The sequence below is a fragment of the Wolffia australiana genome, chromosome 9, assembly GCF_029677425.1.
Source record: "Wolffia australiana isolate 7733 chromosome 9, ASM2967742v1".
Classification (NCBI taxonomy): domain Eukaryota; kingdom Viridiplantae; phylum Streptophyta; class Magnoliopsida; order Alismatales; family Araceae; genus Wolffia; species Wolffia australiana.
Window position 1 is genome coordinate 13,419,747 of NC_135843.1, and position 24,952 is coordinate 13,444,698.

At 36.6% G+C, this 24,952-nt stretch overlaps 1 protein-coding gene and 1 pseudogene across 2 annotated transcripts; one reads left to right on the forward strand and one right to left on the reverse strand.

Moving 5' to 3' along the window:
- Positions 1-1,950: 1,950 nt before the first annotated feature.
- On the reverse strand, positions 1,951-3,787 carry LOC144707406 (auxin-repressed 12.5 kDa protein pseudogene; annotated as a pseudogene). The gene is made up of 3 exons (XR_013582472.1): positions 3,528-3,787; positions 3,206-3,486; positions 1,951-2,089 (listed from the first exon to the last, which is right to left on the reverse strand). The product of XR_013582472.1 is annotated as an auxin-repressed 12.5 kDa protein pseudogene (transcript).
- A 6,822-nt stretch (positions 3,788-10,609) lies between these two features.
- LOC144707809 (early nodulin-like protein 3) lies at positions 10,610-13,319 on the forward strand. Its single transcript, XM_078581058.1, has 2 exons — positions 10,610-10,864; positions 12,811-13,319. Exons 1-2 carry the CDS (start codon positions 10,651-10,653, stop codon positions 13,212-13,214), a joined length of 618 nt encoding a protein of 205 aa, XP_078437184.1. The 5' UTR covers positions 10,610-10,650; the 3' UTR covers positions 13,215-13,319.
- Positions 13,320-24,952: the final 11,633 nt, after the last annotated feature.

Sequence of the window (24,952 nt, forward strand, 5' to 3'; positions counted from 1 at the left end):
TCATTCAGCAGCATAAAAATATCAAAGTTCTGTATAAATGCATGGCAAGTATGATTGACTTATGCCAAATGTTATCTCCCTAATCCACAATCCAAATCTCGTATGAAAATACTATAAACTAGCATCCAATTCATGTATCAAGTTTTAACTTATTTTCTCATATTTGTTTTCAACAAAAAAATTATTTTATTATTAGTGAAATTCACAGCCCAAAAGTTTCTCATGTGACGTATACATAAATGTTAATCTCAATAAGTTTATAAAAAATACAGATATATATAAGTAGATAGATAGGTGGATAGGTAGATATATAGAGAGAATGATAGACAGATGGATGGACCCATGGACAATTGTACAGTGTCTGGATGGACAGATAGATGAATACTTTTTACATAGATAGTTAAAAATAGATAAATATATACACATGGAATCACTTGTCTGGCCAAATCAGATACCACAAGAAGGAAGCTCCACTGTAAAGGATGATGTGATGGGATAAATTTTGAACGAATGTCCATGCCTTAATTATGTCGATATGACAATAAAGCCAAAAGATTAAAAAGATACATCACATGATACATTAAATCACTTGTAAATTTTCTGAGAAAAATGAATTTCTTCAAGGAACCATGAAATTATTTCATAAAAAAATTAATTTATTTTTACATAGAGAGGGAGTGATCAAAATCGAGTTATGGATAAGCAGATTTATATTATAATAATATTTTAAGGTAATTATGTTATCTATTAACATATCAAAATTTAGATATAATGTATACATAAAAATTGATAGAGAAATCAGTGTACAGATGGAATGAGAATTATGAATATATGGATATATCCATTTCCCTGACTCTTTTTATCCCTCTCTTTCCCATTTTATATCTTCACCCTTAATCAGAGAGTTTAATAATAACAAAAAGTATATATTCAGGACATACGGGAATAGAGATGCATATAAATAGAGACAACAAACTAGACGTAGATAATATGATTGAGAGACATCAAGATAGAGACAGAAAGAAAGGAGTTATGTTGTAGATAGAACTCCATAAAAATAGAAGCATATCTATGGAGCGATTTTAAAAATTGTAGAAAAAGGTAGAGAGGGAAATATAGATAGAGAGAGATTGAGATATATATAGAGGTACAAATTTTGATGTATACATATATATCTATATAAAGAAAAAGATATTTAGATGGGAGTAGTGAGGAATATGGATTTATGGATATATGCATAGATATAGATTTATATCTAGATAATTATTTATGTAGATAAAGATTGGTGTATGTAATAAATAAATATAGTTTGCAATAAATAAATAGATTTATATATATACAGCAAGCAATAAATATATAGATTTATATAATGGTATTTATAGAAGGAGAAGAGATGTAGATAAATATATACCAACAGAGATGTAAGGATAAGGTAGAGATATATGAAAATAAGTTAGAAGTACATTTAGATCACTTTAGGATGTTGAATTTGATTTTCAAATATGTTAAAACGTTATTTGATATCGTTCATCATCAATTGCCCGCTATCTATACGTGGCCTCTGGGGTCTTCACATTACTTTCATCCGACATCATTATCCAGATCTCGTCGTCCATCATGTAGTACACTTTTGAAGAAGCTAATTTGGGACCTAATAGTTAATGAGTAGCCATTAGTTACCCATGAACTCTCTTATCCTCGTGTTAGCCCTGGAATGCAGTCAAATGGGAAATTATCAGAATTGCTGCATAATTACTTGTTTATAATCTCTTTTTTCTTGATAATGCCTAATACATATTTTCATGCAAAATGCAGATAAATACTTGTTACATTGATGTTCACCAATATATTTAGTTTTTAATTGGCCCATAAGAATTTCAGGTTCATTTGTACAAATTATGATTAGAAGGTATTTCGGAAGACTTATCAGCATAGCATATGGGAGTAAAAGAAAACAAAGAACCCCATTTTGGAAACAGGAACGCATATGCTTTGTACATCCAGATATATATGACCCAGCTAACCCATACAGGTGTATCTTGTATCTAACCTTCACCGATGTGAGGTCTTGGTTTCCCCGCTGTAAAGCCTGAGCATAAATAATTTCAGATTGGGAGAGACGAGTTATGACTTATGTAGTTGATGATGTAGAAAGATAAGAGAGAGAGAGAGATAGAGAGAGAGAGAGAGACAGAGAGACAGAGAGACAGAGAGAGACAGAGAGAGAGAGACAGACAGACAGACAGACAGACAGACAGAGATATATAGATATATAGAGAGATGGATAATACGCCGGAGAGAGAGATGGGTCATACGAGAGAGGGGGAGAGAGGGAGAAATATGGGTAATACGAGAGAGGGAGAAAGATGGTTAATACGAGAGAGAGAGAGAGAGAGAGAGAGAGAGAAATAGGCAATACGAGAGAGAGAGAGATAGAAATAGGCAATACGAGAGAGAGAGAGATAGAGAGAGAGAGAAATAGGCAATACGAGAGAGAGAGAGAGAGAAATAGGCAATACGAGAACGAGAGAGAGAGAGAGAGAGAGAGAGGGAGGGAGGGAGAAACATGTAAAACGAGAGAGGGAGAGAGGAAATAAGAGCGAGCGAGAGAGTGTGAGAGAGAGAGAGAGAGAGAAAAATAGGGAATACGCGAGAGAAGTAGGGGATGTACGAAAGAGAAAAGATATGTGTAATACGAGAGAGATACAACACAGAAAAAAGAGAGATGGGTAATACGAAAGCAAGAGAGAGTGACGAGTAATACTCAACCTTTAAAATATGGATAAGATTGAGAGAGAGATGAAAGAAAAAAGAGATGGGTAAATATGAGAGAGAAAAAATACACGTATGCGTTAAACGAGAAAGGAGAGAGATATGAGAAATAAGAGAGAGAGACAGAGAGAGAGAGAGAAATAGGGAATACGAGAGTAACGAAAGAGAAAGATATGGGTAAATATGAGAGAGATCTGATACAGAAAAAAGAGAGATGGGTGATACGAAAGCAAGAGAGAGTAATGACGTAATGCTCTACCTTTAAAATATGGATAATATTGAGAGAGACAGAGAGAGAGATGAAAGAAAAAAGAGAGATGGGTAATATGAGAGAGAAAAATACACGTATGCGTTAAACGAGAAAGGAGAGAGATATGTGAGAAGAGAGAAAGAGAGAAGAGAGAGAGAGAGAGAGAGAGAGAGAGAGAGAGACCAGTCATAAATAGACGGTGAGCCAGGCTGAGGTTTGTCAAAGATCTCTGCACCGATATCCTTCGTGGCCTGGTTACTGCCCGGCTGGAATACGCTCCGCCAAACATCGGTCTTCGCCCCCGGAGGAGAGACGTGCCGCTGCTCCTTGCTAACGCCCTCGCTTTCATACAACAACTCGTGGCCACCGCCTTCTGCCAATGAAGCCAAACACAAAGGCAATGATAAAGGGTAAAAGGTAAAATACTTCTCTCTTGGGGAATCAAGCGAACTATAGGAACCCATCAAGTGAAAAACTGTTCTTTCTGGAGAAGTGGAGAAGGCACACTTCTTGGAGAAGTGGGTGGAGTTCCGGTGGAGTTCTTTCTCAGCTTGCCCAGCCCACGTTCAGGCTTTGGGCCCCCCATCACATCGTCCCACAGCTGGTCCAGCAGCGCCATCCTGGATGTGTTCAGTTGTTCTCTCCTCGTATATCTTTCTAACCCTCTCTCCCTCTCCTGTGGGGTGACAGCTAGTGTGTTTTCTACCACGTCATTGAGTAGGAAGGGTGCTTCTATCCTACGTGTTGGCAGAGTATGTGCCACTAAACCGCCAAGCTGAATGAATAACCGCCAAGTTCTGGTGGTTAAATCTTTTTTTGAGTGAATTACGGGACACTTTTGTCGAAATCACAAACATCTTTATTAGCATTGGGGTGTGGCCATCCTAACTAAAATACAATACGTACATAGCCCTATGTACATAACTCTTCCTATATATTTAATCAATATAGACGTATACTCTTAATAATAATTTCCTTTAGTAGTGTTAATAGCTCAAAATACATTTTCCCTAACTTTCAATTCTTCAATACATTCTGTCTCTAAAAGTCCAGTCCCTATGGAGACGACCTTGCTATGTATTATGTGTTCTTGAGTGAGATTAAAAACTTATGGATATTATTTGATTGGAGAAAACACCCAACTTTAGAGGCCATTTTAAAATGAAGCTTCATATGTGGAACTAACTCCATTATTTGAATTTGGAAGGTACTTTCTGATAGCAATATAGTGGGCGGCAAGCCAATCACACATTCCATATATCATTCCATGTTCATTGATGGATCACATTTTTTATAGTATATGTATCATGCGTATAATGAAGTACATGAATACATGATCTGACTTAGTGAATTATGATGATATCTCGTTATACGGAGATCGCTAGTCTTGAAGTATGTATTCTAAATATTCCTATTCAAAGGATACTCAAGAAGGACATCGAAGTATCTAATAGATAGAATATCATTGTCTAGCCTCACTCAGATGATGAATATGGCCAGTTCCGTAGGCATTTGTGTGGAGACACTAAGGATAGATAGTGGGTGTTCTTTAATGAAAATAGTTCACTGAATTGATCTGTACGAATCCCTGAATGGTATTATACCGAACTGTCAATCAGGTTGATTCACGTCACGGTAGTGTAAGTGGTCCTTAGACCTGAGACACCAAAGACGTCTTGTGGACCTGCGGTTGTACTTTCACTATGTCATGGGCCTAGAGGGTCACACCCAATGGTCTTTTGGACGTCAAAAGATATACTTAAGTTTTGGGAGTTTTTATGAAAAAATCTACTTAGTATAAATAGGGGAAGGCTCTGAACGAAATTCACCCAAGCCAAAATTGTTCAGGGGCCTTCCCCTTATTCTCCCTTCTACCCATAGCTCTTCTCCATTTTCGTTGTGATATGGCCGGTGTAATAACAGCGATAGAGGTTGAATGAGGCTTGTCAATGTGAAGGAGGATATTTGACGTGTCGAGGACCGTGTGGATACTCAACATATGTGCAGCTCCATGCGACTCGTTCGATGATCGAAGGAATCATGGATGTCATTTGTGCCGAGGTGACTTGTTTTAAATTGTTCATCTAAATCAAGGTCTTTAGAACTCAACACTTTCCTCTTGGATGATAAATGAAAACACGGATTAAGGCTGGATATTAAAACATATTGGCTCATTCATTCACTCGGATTCAATCCAAGGGATAAGTGAGTTTGGGATGCCCCATTTATAATTATGTTCCCCCTCTGTGTTCCAAACTCTTGAAGTTATGTCCTAATAAATTGTAGAGAGAATAGGCTTATCATGGTAATAAACTTATCATTTATAATTATCATTTATAATTTTTCTGTCCTAATAAACTTATCATTTATAATTATTTTTTTGGTATTTTGTTTCCTTAAGTGTATCGTATTGTACACATCCTTGAAATTCTGTCTAAATAAATTGTTCAGAGGAAAGGAGTACCACTTTTCTTGGTGCATGTTTTATTAAGTATTTCATATTGTACCAATACTGGAAATTCTTCCATAATAAATTACTGGGACCCAAAGCATATCAGTTTTATTGGTTCCACATTTTCCTAAGTTTTCCATAATGAAAATATTTCCTAATAAATTTGGAGAATAAGAAACAACATCATATCAAGTCATAACCATTCTGGTAATGAGGTTAGCCTGATCAATCTAATTTGTCACAGATTTCTCTTTCATTTTCATTCCCAATTTTGACATATAATTGGACCATTTGAACCCAACCACAACTAAAAATTCCATTTGTGAAAAATTTTATAGTATATTTTTACAATGTAAATAGGCTTATCATACTAGCGGCCCCAACTATCATTTACTTTATGCATAGGTGCCAATCTTTGCAAAATGAAAAATATAGGTGAAGACAATCTAGTTATTCTAATTCATGGCTTATAATCTAAATCCAAATAAACATTTAAAATTCATGTAAAATATATAAAAAACATTTATTCCATTATTTTAATGCTTTGTTTTCTTTTCATTACAGCAAATTCTTAGAAAATCATTAAATCCATATAATAATATAAAAAATTAAAAAAATACAGATATATATTTTATTTCCAGAATTTCATTTCAATGCATGCCCTTTATGAATTTGAACCTTAGTGCCTACATTTTTGGGGGTACAGTATGACACATTTTTCGGCTGATTAAACGATAGTAAGTTTTCAAGAACAATCAAGCTCATTCTTAGTATATTGTGTATTTTGGATAGAAAACAGAGAATAATGGGAGCTTACCTGAACTCAAAAATCGCCTTGACCATGGGGAAATGTAATGGTCCTTTTCAAATAATGAGCAAACTAGAGTTACATTGGTTCTTTTCATCATTAATGTTCGTTTTCATCAATCTCATAAGTCCGTAAAACTATCACTTCATGTCTTTATACATTTTGATCATGTCTTAAGCCTTTCATGGCATCACATCTTCATCATTTTATCATCATCAACCTTACATAACTCATTGTCTTTATCACATTGTTCCTGTCTATTTACTTTGCTATCTTGTTATCGCTAGTCTCTTCTCCCTCTCACTTATTCTTTTAATATCTTCATAACATATACTATAAACATATTAATACTTACATGTTCCTCATCTCTCAGCTCCATATTGTTTATACATACTTCCTCAATTCAATAATCATTATTTCAAGAATATTAAATCCTAAATCGACTTCCCCTATGAAGATGCTATGTACTCATCACTAGCTAGATTTACTTAAGTATACCTTCATTTTTAATATTTATTTACACTCAAAAGCACTGCCAATAAATGTAAACCCAAATTTAGAATTTATGAATTGGCACCATTGGCAAGGAACAGTATCCATTAGTGATTTTATTTTTATTCTGGGATTTTCTCTCTCCTAATCTTGTTTTAAGAGTGCACTCAGACATATTAAGGCATGAGAGATACCAAGGGCAAGTAGGAACCTAACCTATCTTCACAATCATTATTTGTCTTTCTTTAAGTTTTCTCTAATATATCTCAACATGAATGGTTGAATATCACTGAAGAAACCTGAAACTGAAGATGATGTCCATAGAGGGGGCTTCAAATAGTATAAAAGATCACACAGAATATTTTATTTTGAATAATAATGCAAAAAATAGACGATGGAGAATCAATTACTAAATTCTGCTACCCTAGGGTATGAACTACTTAAAATTAACGCTCTTTTTTACGAGTGATCGGATTTAAAAATTCATCATCTCATGACTCTATATATCCAAACATTCCATGGTTTTTATAAATTGGGATAATAGTTTACTGAGTAAACTCAAAAAGCACCATGGATAAATTAAATCCCCAATTTTGACTTGATCTCTTTCTAAAAATCATAATTGGAATCATTTTCAAATGTTGATGACCCACTGAAAGAGTCTAACTGATAAACACATATTTTTTGGTTCAAGGATAGGATGGAATCTTCAGTGCGAGGTGCTTAAAACATATTGGATTTCATAAAAATATTTTTGATTTATCTTGAATCTTATTATCTTCCAATATTTTCATTCCTTTTAAATAATCTTATTTTTTTTTCTTCAAAAGTTTTTATTAAAATCATCATCTTTTAATGTGTCGTCCATATATTTGAATCATAATTAACCCTGGATTCCTGTAAACAAAGATGACAACATATCTTCAACTGGGCGTTGTATGTATATTGGTGGCCATCTTAGTACTCTGGTTGATTGCGTGGGTGTTCATTTCTTCTTGTTGTATTGAGAACGACTATAGAGCAGTGCTTGAGAATGCAAGTGAAATGGTATGTATTAGATTTTTTCTGCTTGAGACTCTTATACAGTATGGGCTCTTCCTGCTGTGACAATCTTCTAGCACAGTAAGATGCCTTGCACAGCACCCGTTTTAATTCTCTGTGACAATGTCAGCATGCTAGAAAAATCTTATTAGTATATCAACATACAAGACCTGGAAAATTTTATATGAGTTTTCTGTTCACTCTAATGGCCATGCGTTTGGTCAGGATTTGTGCATGATTCTTCTCAATAAGAATCGAAACAAAAAATATCACACTCTTTTATTTTTATCATCCTCATTTTTTATTTTAAAATAAAATATCTCAGAGCTACTGCATCCCTTAGATACCATCAGCAAAGCATCACCCACTTTCTTGATGATTTTGAAGATCAAATCACATTTTTCACATGAATTATTGATTTCAGGCAATACTTAAAATACTCTTGATGACATATTATTGTTATAATAATTTGTCCATTTACTTTGAGATAAGTAATAAGTGAATCATTATTTTGAGGATAATTTTTAATATAATAAGAATCATTATTTTCATGGCCTTCTGAATAAATGAGTTGGGGATTCAAATTCAGTATCTGACTTTTTCCTAATTTTTTAATTCTTTTATATATCCTATCATTGCATAATATTATAATATCATCATTAATAATTGATCCCAATTATATCAAATTCAAATAATAGAATTTTATTATTTAGTCAATCATAGCCTGTTTGACCTTGAAATGTAAAACCAGATTAAATTAAACTAGCTTTGCCTTCGAGTTCCATATTTTATTCATTTCCATACTTTAATACTGGATCAAGACTTTGCATTCAAACAACTGGTTAACATGGACTAGTTGGACACTGGTTAACAAATGCAGTTTTATTCTTACTGCACAGAGGCTTTCATATCTCTATTTAGATACTTATTAAAATTTCACATATAAGTATTTTTTCTGCAATGATTTGTCAAAATTGTCTATTTTCCCAAGTCCAACAGGACCCCACTCCCCCTGCCTCAGACTTTGGGCTTTTGTCAAACCTGTAAACTCCATGTTTCCTCCCCCCCCCTTCTGCCTTGATCGTTGAAAAATATATTTCCTCCTATCTAAACTTGCTTCTCCAACTTCTTCAGATCCCCAACATTGGACGCTCCCTCATATTCCTTTCTCACATTCACCTGCTATGCACACTGCCACCAAAATCCCTTATTATCGTATGTTTAATTTATCTTGTTTTTTCTACAGTATGCATCATCTTCCTCTCAAAAAATTGTTGATCTTCTAATATCATTTATTTCTTTTAAATTTTTTTTTGAATAATGTAATCATCTTTTTATGAAGGCCATTGATTGGAAGACCTTTCAACATCATTATACTAATCTATAAATTTCAAGGTGAGACCTTAATAAGGAAAATTGAACCATTAATGAGTGGCAAGCCAGGAAGCAGCATCTAGCACATGCCACATGTAATGGAGTCCCTTGTAATGATATCTTTTTTGCTTTCCATGATGGATTCAATAGATTATTCTTGTGTTGCATTAATCCTGATATGAGAAGTCCATATTAATTTTTTTATTTTGAGTTTTATATTGTGAATTTAATGTGGACTAGAGCATGACCATATGGGGACCAGACAAAGACCAGAGCAGACTACACAAAGACCAGACAGAACTTTAGGTATGGTTTAGGTCTTTGTTAAAAACTGGGACCACCCAGCCCTGTCTCCATCTGTTGAAGATGTCGATTGTTAACTGTTAACTGGCATCACCTGGGGAGCTGATATGTCTCATAAAAAATCATCCTGATATGTATATAGGAACTCAATCGGACATAGTTGGGCTTTTGAGATAACTTCTGTAGAAATTACGACAGGTAATGTGAAGGGTGCACTTCAAGTACTAGACAATCTAAAGTAAAAACCCAAGTAAATGCCTGGTATATATTAAACATGTCAACCATACAGTTGAATCCTACTCTAACGCTGTATTCCAGGAAATAAAGGTGAACTCAAATCTACAACTGGATGATGTATGTATCTTGGTGGCTATCTGATATCTCTGTGGTTGAGGGAGTGAGTGGTGATTTCTTGTTGTCGTGATGAGAACGAGTATAGACCAATGGTTGAGAATTCCTGCGAAATGGTATAGATGTATTTTTCTGCTTGAAACTCTTATACAGTGTGGACTCCTACTATTGTGACGATCTTCTAGCACAGTAAAAAGCCTTGCGCAGCACCCGTTATGATACTCTTTGTTAATGTCGGCATGCTAGACATATCCTATCCAGACTGAGTTTTATGGGCTTATCCAGATTTTGAGCCTATAGGCCTACATATATCTCTTTTTCCCTTAATCTTCTTTTTCTTCAAGATCAGATGTGATCGGAAACATAATTCTAGTCCGTTACTTTTGTGAGATAACGTTACTTTTGTGAGATAACGTTTTGTGAACCGTGATTTTTTCGCCACACACGTTTCTGGGTCGTCATTAAAATAACAAATAACCATTAAAATTCATTCACAGAAACTTCATATACTGTATGTTTCGATGAGAAATGTTTCGTCGAAACTTAATTTAACCTTGGAATTCCAGCAAATCGTGTCTCATTAGTATCACTAGTTTCCATTCATGAACGATTGCGATGCAATGTTAAGCTTATCGAAGATGACAACTGGTCTCCACAGATATTAAAAACATGCCCTTTTCCGACGTTTCCAAGAAGGTATAAACAGTAAATACAAACGAACGTGGCGATCCGGCAAATCCGCCTTCATCCATTAAACGAAATTTCCTTCACCGTATATAAACCGCCCAAGCTTGACCAGATTTTCTCATGTCCAAGAACTCTGATTTTCGTTTTTTTCTTTACATGGAGAGGAGGATGTTCATGTCTCTGTGGGCGATGGTGGGTTTTATGTTTCTCTTGATGGTTTCCTCGGACGGCCGCGATTTTATCGTGGGGGGAAAGGATGGGTGGGTGCCGAACCCTTCTGAGAACTTCAGCAGCTGGGCCGAGAGAAACAGATTCCAGATCAATGACACCCTGGGTAAGCTCCCTTTATCTCTATCTCTGTCTCCGTCTCTATCTCTGTCTCTATCTCTATCTGTCCCTATCTCTATCTCTATCTCTATCTCTATCTCTATCTCTATCTCTATCTCTATCTCTATCTCTATCTCTATCTCTATCTCTATCTCTATCTCTATCTCTATCTCTATCTCTATCTCTATCTCTATCTCTATCTCTATCTCTATCTCTATCTCTATCTCTATCTCTATCTCTCTCTCTGTCTCTGTCTCTATCTCTGTCTCTCTCTCTATCTCTATCTCTATCTCTATCTCTATCTCTATCTCTATCTCTATCTCTATCTCTATCTCTATCTCTATCTCTATCTCTATCTCTATCTCTATCTCTCTCTCTGTCTCTGTCTCTATCTCTGTCTCTCTCTCTATCTCTATCTCAATCTCATTAAATAATTTTATAATTACTCTAGTGAATATCACAATTTTTTAATGAACAAAATGAAGAGAGAAGTTTAGAGAGAGACAAAGAGAATGTATTATTTCTTAATGGTATTTATACGATAATTCTTGGCATACTGCCCATCAGATAGTAAGACTATGTTGAATCCTGACAGTTCAATTTGATCATAAATCATTCTTTAATCTGGACTACTAGATTGGGTCCTATTTTTTTCTTTGATCCTGTCAACTATCCGTATGGATGTGTTTCCCACATACTTTTCTGCTACGTCTTCACGTCATTTATGTGATAACTCTTGACCTAGTGCCGTTAAGATACTAGCGTTATGTTAGTTCCAAAGTCTTTCTCTAACCTTGAGATGTACATCTGATATTATCTATACATTCGATCCAAGCAACTGTGACTGTCGGTATGTGTTTTCCATGCACGTTCTAATTCCATCTTGATGAACTTATGTGATAATTCTTGACCTTATACCGTTTCAATAGTTATTTTATGTTCCTAACACCGTTAAGATGGTGACCCAAGTCTTTCTCTAACTTAAGCTGTCTATTTTACAATACTTCTATATTCGATCAACGCAACTGTACATGTGGGTTTGTGTTTCCCTCACGCTTTGTATTGCATCTTGATGGTATCAATATGATAAGTCTCGACCTAGTACCGTTAAGATATTAACATCATGTTTGATCCAAAGTCTATCTCTGACCTTGAGCTGTACATTTGATATTATTAGTATATTCGAGCCTAGGAACTGCGCATCTGGGTATCTTACATCTCAGTGGCTGAAACGGTATGGAAGTAAATCTAAAAACTGGTTTGCTATATGATTAAAATTTGTGATTTAAACTTTCCTTACGCTTAGAGGATCCATCTATTCCTATGATAAAGAAACTGTGACTTTCGCTTTCGTTAGTCTTGATATCGTTAGTACTCCGTTGATTCCAGAACTTGTTTATTATATAATTAAAAATTTTGATTTTGTATTCCTTGCGCTTTAAGGGTTCAGTTATTAATATACCCAAAAAGCTGTGACTTAAGCTTTCGGAAGTACTAACATCCTGAGTATTTGTTAAGGTTTTTGTTATATGATTTAAAATCGTGATTTTATTTCCTTATCCTTAGGGGATCCAGTTATTAATACATGAAAATTTTGAACATTAGCTTTCGTTAGACTTGACATCTTTAGTGCTCTTTTGATTCCAAAACCAAGGAATTTCTTATATGATTAAAATTGTAATTTAATCTTTCCTTACCTGACGGGATCCAGTTTATAAAATAATTAAACAGCAGTGACTTAGCTCATGTTACGATTGCAATCTTCAGTGCTCCTTTCATTCCAAAAATACGGTTTCTCTTGTATGATTAAAAATTGGATTTCTATCTTTCCTTACTCTTAGGGGATCCAGTAATTAATACAATTAAAAAACTGTGACTTTAGCTATACTTAGTGACGACATCTTTAGTATTCCTTCCATTCCAAAAACTAAGATATTTGACGCGTTCTTGCAGTGTTCGTGTACAACAAAGGAGAAGACTCGGTTCTACTGGTGACAGAAGAGAACTATCTGGCTTGTGATACAACAAACCCAATAGAAGAGCGAAAGAGCGGCGTATCGGTGATGAACTTACGCAGGTCGGGGGTCTTCTTCTTCATCAGCGGCGTGCCAGAACGCTGCCAGAGAGGAGAGAAGCTCGTCGTGGTCGTGCTCGGTCTCCGCCATCGCCGCTACTCAGCGCCGTCGTCTCCGCCGCTCGCACCGCCGCTCGCGCGGAAGCCAGCGGCGGTCACCGCCGTTCCGCCGCCGGGCGTTGCCGGGGATCGGCCTGCTTTATCTTCTGGGTCGGCCTTTGGCAGCGCTCCTCTCTGGATATCGGTTGCAGTTCTGTGCTTTGAGTTCTGTCTGTCTTGCTAGTAGAGTAGTAGGATTTGTTTACTTGATTTACGATCTGGGTCTTTGTTGTTTTGTCCTTCTAAGAAATTGCCATGATTCAGAGCTAGATAGTCGGATTTTTCTTAATTATATCCCTCTATCTTCTACCTTCTTTCTTCTTCGGTTTTTCTCTATGCTCGTCTACTTCTTGATCGTCGAGCCTTTACATGGAACGAGACTGTATCGATGAAACGCAAATTCAACAAGAGTGACAACTTGCAAAATAAAGCCAGCTGACGAAACTTATATTCTGAGTTAACTCACACTAAACAGAATATAATCGGTGGTGCTCCTCTCTGGATAGTTGCGGCAGTTATGTGCTTAGAGCTCTTGCTTTCTTGTTAGTTGACTAATATGATTTGATTGCGTGACTTAACGATGTGGGTTTCTTTATTTTTGGTCTTTCTAAGAAGTTAAGGCGATTCAGGGCTTGAAAAATGGATTTTCTTTGCTATATCCTGTTATTAGGGTTTGCAGTACAGGTCCGGTCTGGGTTTTTAGCATAGACCAAAACCTTACCTAAACTTTGGTCCCAGTCTGTTCTTGTTCGGTCCCGGTCTGGACCTGTCCCCCTCTGGTCAGGTTGACTAGTCAATGTCAAAGTCAAAAGTAAAAAAATTATGTTTATAGTTATGTTAAATATCCTTTACATCAAGCGGTTGTCCACAGATGGTTAAATATATAATGTCTACGCTGAGCTCAATAGAAACCTCTCCATCGAGTTGGATTTGATATTTTTAGAATTTTATAAAAATATTAAATAAATATCAAATAATATACTTCCGGTTTTGGTCCAGTTTGACCCTTGGACCTAAACTATTGACAAACCGGTCCACCCTCAAATGGAAGACCTACGGTCCCAGTTCGGTCCCGTCAAACCGGTACTCGGTCCTAAATGTCCAACTCAACCTGTTATCTTCGGTCTTCTTCTTATTCTTCTTTTTGGTCTTTCTAAGAAGTTACCGTGATTCGAAGCTTGAAAAACGGTTTTTCTTGGTTATATCATGTATTCATGTTATCTTCGGTCTTCTTCTTATTCTTCTTTTTGGTCTTTCTAAGAAGTCCCCATCTTCCTTTTCCGCTCATCTATCTTTTTCGTATTTCTCTTCTATCCTCGAGTTTATTCACTATAGTCCTTTTACCATATGTATGATATCACAATTCTAATAAATCTCTCAAAGATTTTTGGGCCCATTCAGAATACAAGAAAAATAAAATAGAAAATAGAATCATATGACGGAAGCCCAGGGTCATGGAATTCTTTCCCATTCTATTCTAGAACATCTTTCGAATAGATTATATCCATGACTGATAAAACCCTAATAGGTGCATTTTTTGATTGTAAGATTCGTCCCCCAAATATTAACGAAAAACCTTCAATTCAGGATGTATTCCACATCTCAAGGATAGACAGAAGAGTTCACATGTAAGGAGAAGAAGGTAATTAGATAATGATAACAAGAATTTCCAACAGAAGGGTCCATGTTTCACAGAGGGGGGAGAAGTCTCCACCATTTGATAGATAAATAATGTCTAAGGTTCCTTAAGTATCAGTTCCTTATACAGTTTGGAACTATACGGTTAGTCCCGTAATTTAATATATAGATCTTATAATCTTGTCTCAGATTGACAAATGATGATTTGATGGGCCAAATTTCAAGACGAATTCACATATTTTATATCCAGGGTAAAAGCAATGGACATGAAAATGATTGCCATCAAAAACATAATGTGTAGTTAAGAATGAGGGAGAAATATCTGAATGTACACCAAAACAATTTGTGTACAGTAGGAGAAAATAAGATTTTTGTGAAGGGTGAGAGATTTATGAAGTCAAAAAATATTGGTTATCCATTTCTTAGAGTGAAAATGGACAGTTGCGGTGGCACAACTTCGAGCAAAGAGAGTGCCCACATTGTGCACGTCATGAGCAACATGTTGCTTTACAAGTAGCTTTCCCATCATCAATCGGGATTAAGTCATTTTTGTTATTCATAAAAATCAATGACTCTAATTTGTGCACATGCTTCCCATCATCAATCGGTTCATGAAATCCATGATCTTTGTTAAGTTGCCACATAAACATGGAAAAAAACTCAAAACAGATTGGTCCCACATCAGAAGTTTCAAGGTTACTAAGAGTGATAAAAAATTGTGCACATGCTTCCCATCATCAACCGGTTCATGAAATCCATGCTCTTTGTTAAGTTGCCACATAAACATGGCAAAAAACTCAAAACAGATTTGGTCCCACATCAGAAGTTTCAAGGTTACTAAGAGTGATAACATCTATGTTGGGCATTATGAAATGCCTAATTCTCATGAGTATGATGCATATTATCATTGTTTTATGATTTTTTTACTACTGCCATGCCTTTCCACTAAGTCTTATTTTGTATACTATTTGAATTTTAGTTATATCATTTATTCATGTTTTACCTCTCTCAAGGTCACACCATTTTAAATTAACTATATTATTGAGTTCTTCCAAGACTTAAGTCGATGAATAAGGAAGCAAAGTGACAAAGATAAAAATTAGAGGAATCAAAATAAATTTTAATTTTTTTTTTCCAATGTCGCTTTTCAAGTCAAACTAGTTATTCCTATAAACCAATCATTTTCTATCTACTTATTTATTTCAGGTGGTATGGGTTTGAAGAAGATTAAAGTTAGAAACAAGTATAAACAATTTCACTAAAATACTTTATAAATTAAAATATGTGGATTTCTAGGATATGTTATTTATTTAAATTTTTTAATTAATTTTAGGCCCTAAAAGCATAGAATATATGGGCATGGGAGCACCTTAGCAGCTGATTCCGAGCACCTATGTAAAGGTGTTCCAACCAGCCAGCACAGCTACATAGGCCTAGAGTATCACTAGGTGGCACAAGGTGGCCCATAGGTGCCAAGAAAACTTATTATATAACATTATCTAGTATAGCATTTGTATACTTTTCAAAGAATTAAAATATTTCCATAAATGATTTATATTTTGAAGTTATATGTAGGTACATGTGGAAAACATTAGCCATTAGAGGAGGATCTAACAATCAATACTAGTCCGAAGAGGCAACCATTATGGACCCCGTGATATATATGAGGTGAGCTCTCCCATGATACCACATGGCATTATTTTGACCGTCCAATTTTATTAAAATAAATGGCCACGTTGAAATTTTTCACACTCGTATGAATCTATTTAAGGTTTTTTCTCTCATAAAAACAAAGATACCAGAGAAATCCTTAATCAAATCAAGCTTGTATTGGTGTTTGTTTGATCAATAATAGAGTCATTTGCTTGTCTTGGTGCAAGAATCTCGTCAATCTATCAAAAGATGAGGGAGAATAATCACCAACATGCTGAAATACTCCAAAGTGAGGGAATTAAAAACTTTGAACTTGGTTGTCAGCCTAATTGCTGGGGGTCTGGGTAGGAAAGATGTACTCTTTGTTGCTTTTGAATAGAAATATATAGATATTTTAATGGAAATTATTATAAGCCTAACATAATCCTTTTACATTAAATATAAAAGTTATCCCTTATAACTTATTGAGTTTATTTTGGGAGTACACTGGCATGCGTTGACCTGTTTGTCAATTTTTATCAGATTTTGATCTAAAAAAACTTAATTCAAACGGAATATGCCTTGATTTAATCATAAAAATATCATTTTAATTCTTACCTCTCTTTTTATTTAATCTGAGCTAGTCTGTCCTAGTCAATCATTTTTAAAAAGTTGAACTCTAGGTATTTATGATTTTGACATATACTCATTATCATTCTCGAGTTTTTATATTTGGGTGAGTTCCGAATTTCATTTTAATTAACAAATGGTGTGTTTAAATGATCGTGTCTTCTTGTGAATTCATATTGAGGTACAAGGATTCATATGTGTTTCATATAGTTGAGTCCAAAAATACTATTATGCAGTATTTTATTCAAGAATTAAATAAAAGTGAAAAAACCTCAACTAGTCCATAAATTGTTAAAGCTTCTAATAAGAACTTGAGTATGATGATGACTTTGTTTTACCTAGAACTATTTTACATATATTGATATATTATATAGGTGATGGAAATATATGTGGTTGGCAAGTCAATCACACGTTCCACATCTCGTTCATTTTTCATTAACAGAACATATTCATTATAGTGCACATATGATACTTATAATGAAGTTCATGAATACATGATTAGAATTAGTGAATTATGATGAGATCGTAATATGGAGATTACTAGTCTTTAAGCATGTGTTCTAAACATTCCTATTTAAAGGATACTCAAGGAGGACATCAAAGTATCTAATAGATAGAATGTCATTGTCTAGCCTCACTCAGATGATGAGTATGGTTGGTCCCATAGCCATTAGTGTGGAGACACTAACGATAGATAATAGGTCATCTTTAGTGGAAAGAGTTCACTGATATGATCTATACGAATCCTTGAATGGTATTATACCAAACTGTCAATCATGTTGATTCATGTCACAGTTGTGTAAGTGGTCCTTAGACCTGAGACACCAAAGACAATTGGTGGACCGACGGTTGTACTTTGATTATGCCCAATGAGTCTCTAATCATCTGTAGTGTTCGCCCAACCGATATCCTTCCGTCATCCGATATCGGACAACCAATATCCGATATTCGGGAAAAAATGGGACGGTGCCGGATATCGGATATCGGATATCGGGTGATATCCGTCTATAAGGGTTAGACAGATATCGGTATCGGATATCGAAGGTGGAGGGACGAGGCGGATATCGAATGCCGGATACCGGTTTTCGATCTCCGGATGTTAGAGATGGATACCGGATGCCAGATATTGGTTTTCGATATCCGGATATCGCAAACTGGTATCCGGGATCTTTTTTTCAGTCCACCGCGAGCCCATATGGGAAAATTCTAAATTCTTTTGGAGTTTATATTTGCCGCAGCAGTCTTACATTTGAATCTCATTGTCGCCGCCCACAAATGCTACGTAATGAATAACTAAGTGCATCCTTTTTGCATATTGTTGTCATATGTCGAATTTCATATGTGAAAAATGCAACATTATGTGGGGCGTAACTAATGTTAGACCGAAATTTATATAATGGCATCTTAAGAATCTAAAACTTCATAATAATGAGGGTAAAATTGCATATTGTGTAATTGTTTTTTAAGACTTAAAATTAACGTATTAATGAAATTAATATATTTTAATTCTAAGAAAATAAAATTGCATAATATAGTTAATTAATTTAATAAATAATAGAAATAGGTACTAAGAGGAATAATAATTCTGCCAGTTTAATAATAAGGGGACACAGGGACAGTGTAAGATATTCATATATTATGTTTTTTTAGACTTACAATTAAGGTTAGAACGAAAGTAATACCACATATTTTTAAGAAAAGAAAACTGCATAATGTAATTAATATTTTTAATAGATAATAGAAATGGTTAGTAAGATGAGTAATAAATCTGACGCTTTAATAATAAGGGGAGAGTGTAAGATATTAGTAAAATGGGTTATTTTAGACTGACGAATAATGTTTTGACGAGATTAATACTCTGTATTTTTATGAAAATAAAATTGCAGAATATATTAAATACTTTTACTAGATAATAGTAGTAGTTAGTAAGAGGAATAATAAAACTGACAATTTAATAATAAGGGTAGAGTGTAAGATACTAGTGGAATGGTTATTTTAGACCTACAACTAATTTTTGAACGAATTTAATATAACGTAATTTTAAGAGAATAAAATTACATAATATATTTAACACCTTTAATATATAAGTGAAACAGTTAGTAAGAGGAATAATAATACTGACAATTTAATAATAAGGGTAGAGTGTAAGATACTAGTGGAATGGTTATTTTAGACCTACAACTAATTTTTGAACGAATTTAATATAACGTAATTTTAAGAGAATAAAATTACATAATATATTTAACACCTTTAATAAATAAGTGAAACAGCTAGTAAGAGGAATAATAATACTGACGATTTAATAATAAGGGTGGAGTGTAAGATATCAGTGGAATGGTTATTTTAGACTTACAACTAGTTTTTGAACAAATTTAATATAATGTAATTTTAAGAAAATAAAATTACATGATATATTTAACACCTTTAATAAATAAGTGAAACAGCCAGTAAGAGGAATAATAATATTGACGATTTAATAATAAGGGTAGAGTGTATGATACTAGTGGAATTTGTGATCTGAATCTTTATAGAATAAAAAAATATAAGAGAGGATGAAATGCATACCATGGCAAATGCATGATATGATTTATATTTGCTATAGCTAGTAGAAATAGTTAGTAATAAGAGTAATAAATATGGCGGTTTAATAATAACGAGAGAATGTAAGATAGTAGTAGAAGGGTTGTATTATATTTACAGTTTAGCATGATATGTAATTATGGAGATAGAGGACTAAGTATACTACTTGGCATGATATTTAATTATAGGGATTATTTTTTTGAGTGATAGTAAGATTATTTATTGGATAGATAGAGGAATATAGTAATGACGGACATAAAGATTTAACAAGAAGTGAATAGGTCTATTTATTTTTATATAATTTAGTATATTTAATTTTTAATTTGAATCTTTATATTAATTTAGGGATATTCAAAAGAATTTTTAGAAAATGTTTCAAAATTCTGTAAATAAAATTATAAAGTTGTATACGTCGTTAACTCGACAGTTGTAGCAAAATTCACTAACTACATATGACAGCAGCTCTATCAAAAACACGCACTACCCGTAGAAATCTCCCCACGGCTTTGTCAGAGGTTTGTGCTTACTTGATCATCACCTGCGTTACACAAGATAAGAAATAAGTAACGATGATTACGTAAAAGTAGGAAAATGTAGTTCATTTAAGTGACGTGTACCTCGAGCACATGCGACCACACCATCTTGTTCGTCGTTACCATCCGAATCTAGCTCAACGTCATTGTACCACCGTTTGTTGTCCGCACAGAGCCAGCACTTCACAGTGATTAGTGTTTCGATGCTTATTGGCGACAGACATGATCGCTTGTACATGAAAATAGCGTTGCCAACTGAGAACATGCGCTCGGCAAGAGCGCTCGGCAGGAGTGCTCGGCAGGAGCGCTCGACAGGAGCGCTTGGCAGGAGCACTCGGCAGGAGTGCTCGTCGCACATACAGACAATAGGCCCCTGGTAACGGCCACAAGTAAGGGGAAACGCTTCGCCCCCGCGCTGGCCCACCAAGATAGTGGAGTGAATACACCCTCATTAGGCACAATCTCCGTAAGGTATTGGTTGAATTCGTCCCACGCCGACCTCGTTGACGCAGGTGCCGGTTGGACGTGCCGCATAGTGTTATTAAGCAAAGCATCCAACTCTTTACCTCTTGACTGCCCCTCCTCAATGGCCCCTCTCGATGCACGACTCAGCAAGTCACCTAGTAACAACGACCATATGTATGCAATGGTTGCTTCTCGGACGCCCGGGCGAAGCATTGACCCTTTGTGGAATGGATCCATCAATGCCGCGGCAGTGATTGCCTCGTTCGCCCACAATATCTTAGCCGCGACAGTGATTGCCTTGTTATGCATTGCTTTACACGCTTGCGCCATGTTCGCATGATCTCCTTCATGCAACTGTCGTACAGATGTGAAGAAGGTGCCATCTTCGATTTGCTGAACCACTTCCTCCATGTGGACCTTTAGGGCGTCTATGAGATACAAGACATCGCAAATCATCGATGTCACTGCCTTGTACACATGATCAGTTGATATGGCGAAACGTCCAAGGATGTGACAGAACTCTTTCACCAACTCCCACTCATCCTTCGACAACTTCGGCGACGTCGCCTTCCAGCCGAAAGCCTTCGACACTTCATCAATTACATCATGCTTCTTCACGACGGCCGCTAACATACCATACGTGTTGTTCCATAGGGTTGGACAGTCTAAGACGACCATGTTGGAGTCCTCAACTTCAGGGTCATCTTCACATGCCTTTGTATAATGTTCTCTCCATTGCGTAGAGCTCCAAATACGGCGCACTAGTGTATGCACCTTTGTAATTGCATCACCCAAACATAACGGTCGGCGTGGTCTCTCATTGTCCTCAGATGCTGAGAATATATCACCGAGTTCATTGTTCTGGTCGCTGTCATAGTGCTCTGATGTCCTTGTCACGTCACCTTCTTCGGGTTCTACAGCTTGGGCCAAAGGAATACTGAAGCTTTTTATTGCCGCTTGCACGACAATGTTCAGAATGTGTGCCACACATGGGACGTGCCTTCGGGCGTTAAATGTCGGGTTAACGCTCTTCATCTTTCTCGCCATTAATGCCAACATCCTCTTATTTGTAGTGGCATTGTCAGTAGTCACGGCGTAGACCTGCATAAGTACATTACACATTTAAAGTCACAAGTTCAACTAATAAAATGAGATAGACGCTGAATGCTGACCTTTGGCCGCAGACAAAATTCATCTAGGGCCTGGAACGATGGACGCCATGTTCTCCCCATCATGCTTGACGATGATTTCTCGGATGGCAAGGCGCCAGTTGATAAGCTCGAATTTTTGGTGTTTTTACTGGTTATTTATCAGTTAAATCGTGTGAGGATTGAGCTAATGCAACAATACTTATAACCTCACAGCCTTAGGGCAAGTAAGGGTCGATCCACAAGGAGCAGAGAAAACAGCAGAAAATTCTTTTCAGTTTACTGTAGATTATCAGTTCAAGATTTTTAATTTCAGCTTTAATGTTCAGTTAAACTAACCTCAGTTAAGTTCTACAAATTATTCTTTGTAAAACTTAACTGAATAGAGCCATCAGCAGAGAATTTCCTGCTGACAGTGTGCTCTTGCCCTTTGAGGCAAAGGAGCAAACACCTTGCGCGCAGGTGCGGTCTGTGCGCAGATGAATGCTCACGCACGGGGTTTCTGCCCGTGCGCAAGTGCTACCTGCGCGCGAGATGGCTTCCCTATGCGCAGGCTGCTGCTTGCGCATAGCGCGGCTGCCTGTGCGCAGGCAGCTAACTACGCGTGGGGTTGCTTGCCTGCGCGCGGGATGGCTGGCTTGTGCGCAAGCAGTTACCTGCGCGCGGGCACGGCCTGGGCGGCTCGCAGCTAGCTGCGCGCAGCCTCTACTGCGTGCAGCGTTGCTGTGCGCGGCCTTGGCTGCGTGCGGCATTGCTACGCACGGCCTTGGCTGTAGGAAGCTCGGCCTGCTGACAACCTAAGCGGTGGCCTTGGTTGCTAGCTGCCTAGGCCCTACTGTAGGAGTCGATTTCACAGAATTTGCTGAAGAACAGTTTAGGTTTTCAGAAAAACGAGAGGGAAAATCAATCTGAACAAACAAAAAACTCAAAGATCAAACTAGAAGATGAACAATCTCATTTGGAACAACAGGGAGGTACCACTCAGCACCTTCCCCTCCAACCTCGATTGTCTTTGCAGGGAGAGGATGCACCAACTGAAACTGAAACTCTCACACCACCTTGTGTCACGCCCTTCCGGCAAGATGACGATCGTCGTGCTCCAACTACTCCTCAGCTTGCTTCTCTACCAGCTCCAATGCTCATCAACCTTGGAGGGTCTACAGAAATCCTTCCTCTCCAAGCCCTAGCTTCCTTGAGAGCAATTCTGGACAACCTACAATGAGCCCTTAAGAGGCTATTTATAGGTTTCTCTTAAAACATGCTTAGTGGAAAAATTAGGGTTTCTTTCTTCTTGATTTTTCGCCAGCTCTTCTTGATCAAGTTCCTCTTTCTTTGGCTGCCTTAATCTGTATCTAAACTCACTAATCGAAAATGTAAGATCTAATCCACTTGATTCTTTGAATCAAGTAGGGTTAGTGAATTTGTAAAATAATGCATATGAATGACAACCAATATGGATTATTAGGTGGATATGATTGATGCTTTTATGCTCAAAAACTCTAAACATTTGACGACGTATTGAGAGTCATCAAACACCCCCCAACTTAGATCATTACTAGTCCCTTAGTAATGAAATGCAAGTGAGAATAGATGATGATCTCTAGTTGACTTCCGGCTTTTGATAACTTTTACTCATACTCTCGTCAAGGAGTGTCTTCATCAATTGAGCTTGACCAATTTTAGGGAAAATCCTGAGGATCTATTTCGGCCTTCACCCGCAACTAAATGCACTCATGATTTATGGATTACATATAGTAAATACATATCATATGGGATAAGGTTGAGTCAACACCCCAAGCGCACTACTGAACAAGGCAAAGAGAGCGGTGCTAATGCTGGCTCAATACTAACGGCTATACTAGCATCGGCTCAAACACATGGGAGACAGCTTTTCCACCTTTTTTATTTTTCAATTACGTTTGCTGATTGTTGGTCATTTTTTATGACAATCAACTTTGATTTCAATGATGCAAGCTTATGCTTGTTTTGCTCAATGCAGCTTTAGTTTGCATTTTGATGGCGCTTATCCACTACCCATGTGCCGTCCTTAGTAGACCGGCAGCTTATTCCCCCAAAGAGGTTTTGTATCCCTCTTAGTTCAGGGCGCTTCACTCACGTCAATAATAATAATGCCATTAAGCCAACACTAGCCCTACTCTCCACTAAAGCTAAAGGTTTCATGCATGTAAGTGCTAACTCAACCCGAAGTGGATGGCGAGATGAGAGAGATATAATGATAAGATTTGTGGATTGTGGATATTATGAATCGTTTGTGCACCTAGCTAGGCCTATTTCACCTAGGATCCCCTCTGGCCAGTCTTTCAACTCTAACAACCTTGAAAAGAGCCCTATTGTCGTGCTTATCATTGTGTGAGTATCTCCTAAGATCATCAAATATCCATGGTTTGGTTGATGCAAAACGAAAAAAAAATTTGATAGATGACAGAGCAGTTATGCATGTGACTCTATTCCCCCCCCCATAAAAAGGCATGTTCCTACATGACGGGAAGTAAATTGGAGTAAAGAAAAATAGAGACCAAACCAGGGAATGGAGAGCCTCAATTGGCAATTTGAGTTGTCCATCTTGTGGTGTAGGCGAGCGTGGAGAAGTAAGCTGCACATGACGACGCAAACAAAAACGAAGAAAACAAAAGTAGAACAAAAACAAGATATGGAAAATAAGAAAACAAGCAAACAAAATAAGATAGATAAAGTCAGATCATGCTACTATCAATCGGTTGTTTTTCTCTAGGAATGTTCATAGGTCCTTGAAGATCCTCCTCCTGTAAATAAGGTTTAAGCCGTTGTCCATTAACAGTGAATTGTTTTTGAGACCGAGGATCTAAAATCGTGACTGCTCCATTCTCAAAAACGTTTTGGACAATGAAGGGGCCATCCCACCTAGTTTTTAGTTTCTTGGGGAATAATTTCAACCTAGAGTTGTAAAGCCAAACGTTCTGATTTTCTACGAAGGTTCTTCTCCTTAAGCTTTTATCATGAAAGGTTTTCATTTTGGCCTTATAAATCTTCGAATTCTCATAGGCCTCATTCCGTAGTTCTTCCAATTCATTCAATTGAAGAAGTCTTTGTTTGCCGGCTTGATCTAGATTTAAATTGAGTTTCCTAATGGCCCAAAGGGCTTTGTGTTCTAACTCTAAAGGTAGGTGACAGGCTTTCCCAAAAATCAGTCGAAATGGGGACATTCCTAGAGGTGTTTTGTAGGCGGTCCTATAAGCCCATAATGCTTCGTCTAGTTTCCTAGACCAATCCTTCCCGTCAGGACGCACTATCTTCCT

What these genes read in the sequence shown, in the direction of transcription:
- LOC144707809 (XM_078581058.1), top strand. Translation starts at nt 10,651, where the DNA reads ATGTCCAAGAACTCTGATTTTCGTTTTTTTCTTTACATGGAGAGGAGG. An exon ending in CCAGATCAATGACACCCTGG is followed by an intron (nt 10,865 to 12,810) that starts GTAAGCTCCCTT and finishes GCGTTCTTGCAG; the next exon opens with TGTTCGTGTACAACAAAGGA.